This window comes from Prunus dulcis, chromosome 2 (genome assembly GCF_902201215.1).
Source record: "Prunus dulcis chromosome 2, ALMONDv2, whole genome shotgun sequence".
NCBI classification, from domain to species: Eukaryota; Viridiplantae; Streptophyta; class Magnoliopsida; order Rosales; family Rosaceae; genus Prunus; species Prunus dulcis.
In genome coordinates, this window is record NC_047651.1 from 11,050,040 (window position 1) to 11,053,697 (window position 3,658).

At 34.9% G+C, this 3,658-nt stretch overlaps 1 protein-coding gene across 1 annotated transcript in view; it reads left to right on the forward strand.

Annotated features, from left to right (window-relative positions):
* The window catches only part of LOC117619222 (probable phytol kinase 1, chloroplastic), a 2,816-nt gene extending 771 nt beyond the window's left edge, over positions 1-2,045 (forward strand). The window contains exons 2-5 of the mRNA XM_034349122.1: positions 519-586; positions 712-843; positions 932-1,047; positions 1,384-2,045. Of these exons, the coding sequence (XP_034205013.1) occupies positions 519-586; positions 712-843; positions 932-1,047; positions 1,384-1,685 (618 nt within the window). The 3' untranslated portion in view covers positions 1,686-2,045. The remainder of the gene's footprint in view (positions 1-518; positions 587-711; positions 844-931; positions 1,048-1,383) is intronic.
* Positions 2,046-3,658: the final 1,613 nt, after the last annotated feature.

Consider the following 3,658-nt stretch of genomic DNA (forward strand, 5'->3'; position numbering starts at 1 on the left):
CCCCCAAAAAAAAAAAAATAATAAAAACAATCACTATTTGGTTCAAATCTTATCAACAACAAATGTTGGATAAAAAATATATTTAAAAAAATGGTGACATAATAGGATTTTACTTCTTAAAAATAAATGAGGTCTAAATTAAATTTGCAGATGTTCGCAAGGCCAGTTGGACATCACTATGAGCAAATGAAACATAATAAATAACGTGTGGTATTTATCGTAGCATGTGGTGTTTGATGAAAACTTACCTTAATGAGGTGTATACCTCCTTTGTGTCTATAACACTTATAATGTGCTATAAGTGTTTGATAAGTGTTATAGGCACTTGGAGGTATACACCTTGGCATATGTGGGTTTTACTCGTGGCGTTTTGGTCTCTCTAGCATTACTCTTTAAAATGTGCACCTATGTCATCAGCATATAAATTGTAATGTACGTAATGTGTTACTTTTTTATTTGTTAAGTAGCATGTGATGTTTTTCACATTTCTTCTTTGCTTACACAATAATTGAATGCAGAGTTTAAGCAGAAAATTGGTGCATATATTGTCTGGGCTGCTCTTCATGCTTTCCTGGCCAATTTTCAGGTAACCCTTTTGCTATTTTTGTTCAGAATTTCTACAACTTGTTCGTTGTTCATTCTTTTATATCCCCAGCGGGCAGTGCTAGAAGTTTCCTTGACTACTTGAGCTCATCTTTCATCCTAGAATAGCACCTCAACAGCGGCTCGCTACTTTGCCTCTGTGGTTCCCCTTGTCAATTGCTTGAGGCTTCTTCTTCATGGCCTCTCCATAGTCACCAATGAAGGACTAGTCAAATCTGTCACTCGAGAAGGAAACCCGAAGTAAGTTTTACCAATAATTAAACCTTATACTTGCAGCTAATTTTTCTAAAACCAGAGTGATTTAACTTCATTTTTTTAACATCTGCAGGGAGTTGCTTAGAGGTCCTTTGTATTATGTTCTGATTTTGATTTTATGTGCTCTTGCATTTTGGCGTGAGTCTCCAGTTGGAGTGGTCTCCTTGGCAATGATGTGTGGTGGGGATGGTAACTTCTCTAGTTTCTCCAACCAAATTCACATGTCCCTTACTCATTATTCCATAAAACCAGTTTTATACAACGACGTGTCTATCTCTCGAAAAGAACTTACCTGTAACATTCACTACCCCTCTCTCGCAATGCATCTCTCGTCACACATCATTTGAGAGAGGGCAGGGAACCCGCTGCAGTAAGTTTTAGTCCTATCTCTCTCATCATGGCATGTCATGTGATGAGAGAGAGAAGCACACGACACGATTGTATATAACTGGTTGTATGGAAGAAAATTTTCTCTTACTGCTTCCAATAGTGCAATGATAACCTTTTCAACTTCGCTGTTTATAGGTGTTGCTGATATCATGGGAAGAAAATTTGGGTCCATAAAGATCCCTTATAATCAAAAAAAGAGTTGGGCTGGTAGCATATCCATGTTTCTTTTTGGGTTCGTGATTTCCATTGGGATGCTCTACTATTACTCATTTCTGGGATATTTTCAATTGAATTGGGTCGAGACAGTTGAAAAGGTAGCATTGATTTCTCTGGTGGCAACAATAGTGGAGTCTCTTCCAATTACAGATGTACTAGATGACAATATATCTGTTCCATTGGTGAGCATGGCAGCAGCATACTTGAGTTTCTCTTTGTAATGAGTAGCTGTCGTTCGGCTTTGCAGTGATTAAGCGTTAAAAGCTCTGTTGTGAATGGGAATGTATGCAAAGTCGAACCGCATCCATTGAGCTCTGTGACACATTGACAAAAATAGAGCAAAATAAAAAAGCAAACCAATTTTAGAGCCAACAAGGTAATTGGTGTCTAGCTAATTTTCATGGCATCCTATGAAAAAGGGTCTTATTTTCTGAGTTGTTTTTGTATTCTTAGCGAGCAGTTACCCATGTATTCAAGATCAGAATTCGGACTACTCCCCCTTTTGATTTCCTTTTGTAACCGAAAAGTGAAAATGTTTGTGTGACTAGGGGCTAAATTTCAAATGCATCGTAGCTTCAACAGATGGGCTTCCGGATTATGAACTGCATATATGCATAACAATTGCCAATTCTGCAGTGTCCCTAGGTAATCCCTACCTTGGGTGGGTTTTGTATGCCAATTTGATCACCACAATGGGTAGCTCTTCACATCCAAGCTCGTAGTTAAAAAAAAAAAATTAAAAGCGGATTCTAAAGGTGTATCAAATCATTTGGTTTAACGACCTTTAGTCTCCACTTTTTAAAGGTAGTCTTGAGTTCAAATCTCACAAACTTTAGTCTCCACTTTTTAAAGGTAGTCTTGAGTTCAAATCTCACAAACGAGAGTTTGGTGTGGTGTTGAATAAATTAAAAACAAGCACAGGATTACATTATTTATTTGCTTGAGCATCGGGCATGTGTTTGATAAGACTCGGGATTACAATTTCTTTGCTCCCATGAACGCACGCCACAGGGATTGAGTAGGTTTAGGCCGAAAAGAAAAAACAAACCAACATGGATTCAAGTAGGCTGCATTTGACCCAAACGGATTGAAACTGCATTTGAGCCCAAATTTTTTTGTAGGTCTAATATCAAATGTAGAATACTCAGCTGGGCCAAAGTATGATGATAGGATTTTATCTGTAAAACGTTTTCCTACAAAAATGGTTTTAATAGAAATATTAATCATAAACAAAGAATATAATTGTTCCTAAGCATCCCAATTCTACCCGACTAGCTATTAGTTTAGTAGTATTTATGTTGGAATATATCCCGAGTTCGAATCTCCCTCCCTCGTTGATAAAAAAATTAATATAAAAAACAAAAATGTTATGTTGTGAGCTGAGAATAATAGGCTGTTAAAGCATATACTTAGTTGTTCACGTAAAATAATCAAAAGCTGTTTATAGGAAAGTTTCACAACCATTTGGTTTGCAGATAATATATATAATTATCATACTGCAGTTTATATGTTGAAGCTTGGCCAATAATGTTCTGGATGTGGGAACAAATAATCACCTTTACAAGATTCCACCTTTATAGAATTATTTTCACTAACATACCCTGAAGTTTTCGGTTTTTTTTTTTTTCACAAAACTTCTTGAGATTTCATAAATTACACAAACACCTCATGAGGTTTTAAATTATTTTCACAAAACCCATTTCTGTTGATTAAGATTGATGATTTTATATACAAAATTTCTCCACATGACAAATTTAGATTGCACATACATTTATAGAGGTTAATTTTTTTCATTTGGATAATTTTTTTTATAATGAAATCATCAATTTTTGGACAAACAATCAACGAAAAAGGGTTTTGTGAAAACAATTTAAAACATCAATGGGTGTTTGTGAAACACCGAAAACCTCAGAGGGTGTTAGTATAACTCTACCTTTATACCTTGTCAATTAAAGATAAGCATGAAGGATATTAAACATGTTTAAAGTCATTAGAAAAAGGGTTTTTCACAAAGAGGTCCATTCTAACATGACATTTTATAAATAAATTTAAAAATAAAATAAAATAAACCCTCAAAACCTAATTTGGAGAGAAAAACCATAAACTAGCCACTTGCATTTTCTAATTGGTTCTTTTTTCTTTTTTTTCTTTTTTTTTCTTTTTTTGTCAATCGATGGAATAAATTTATTAAAGC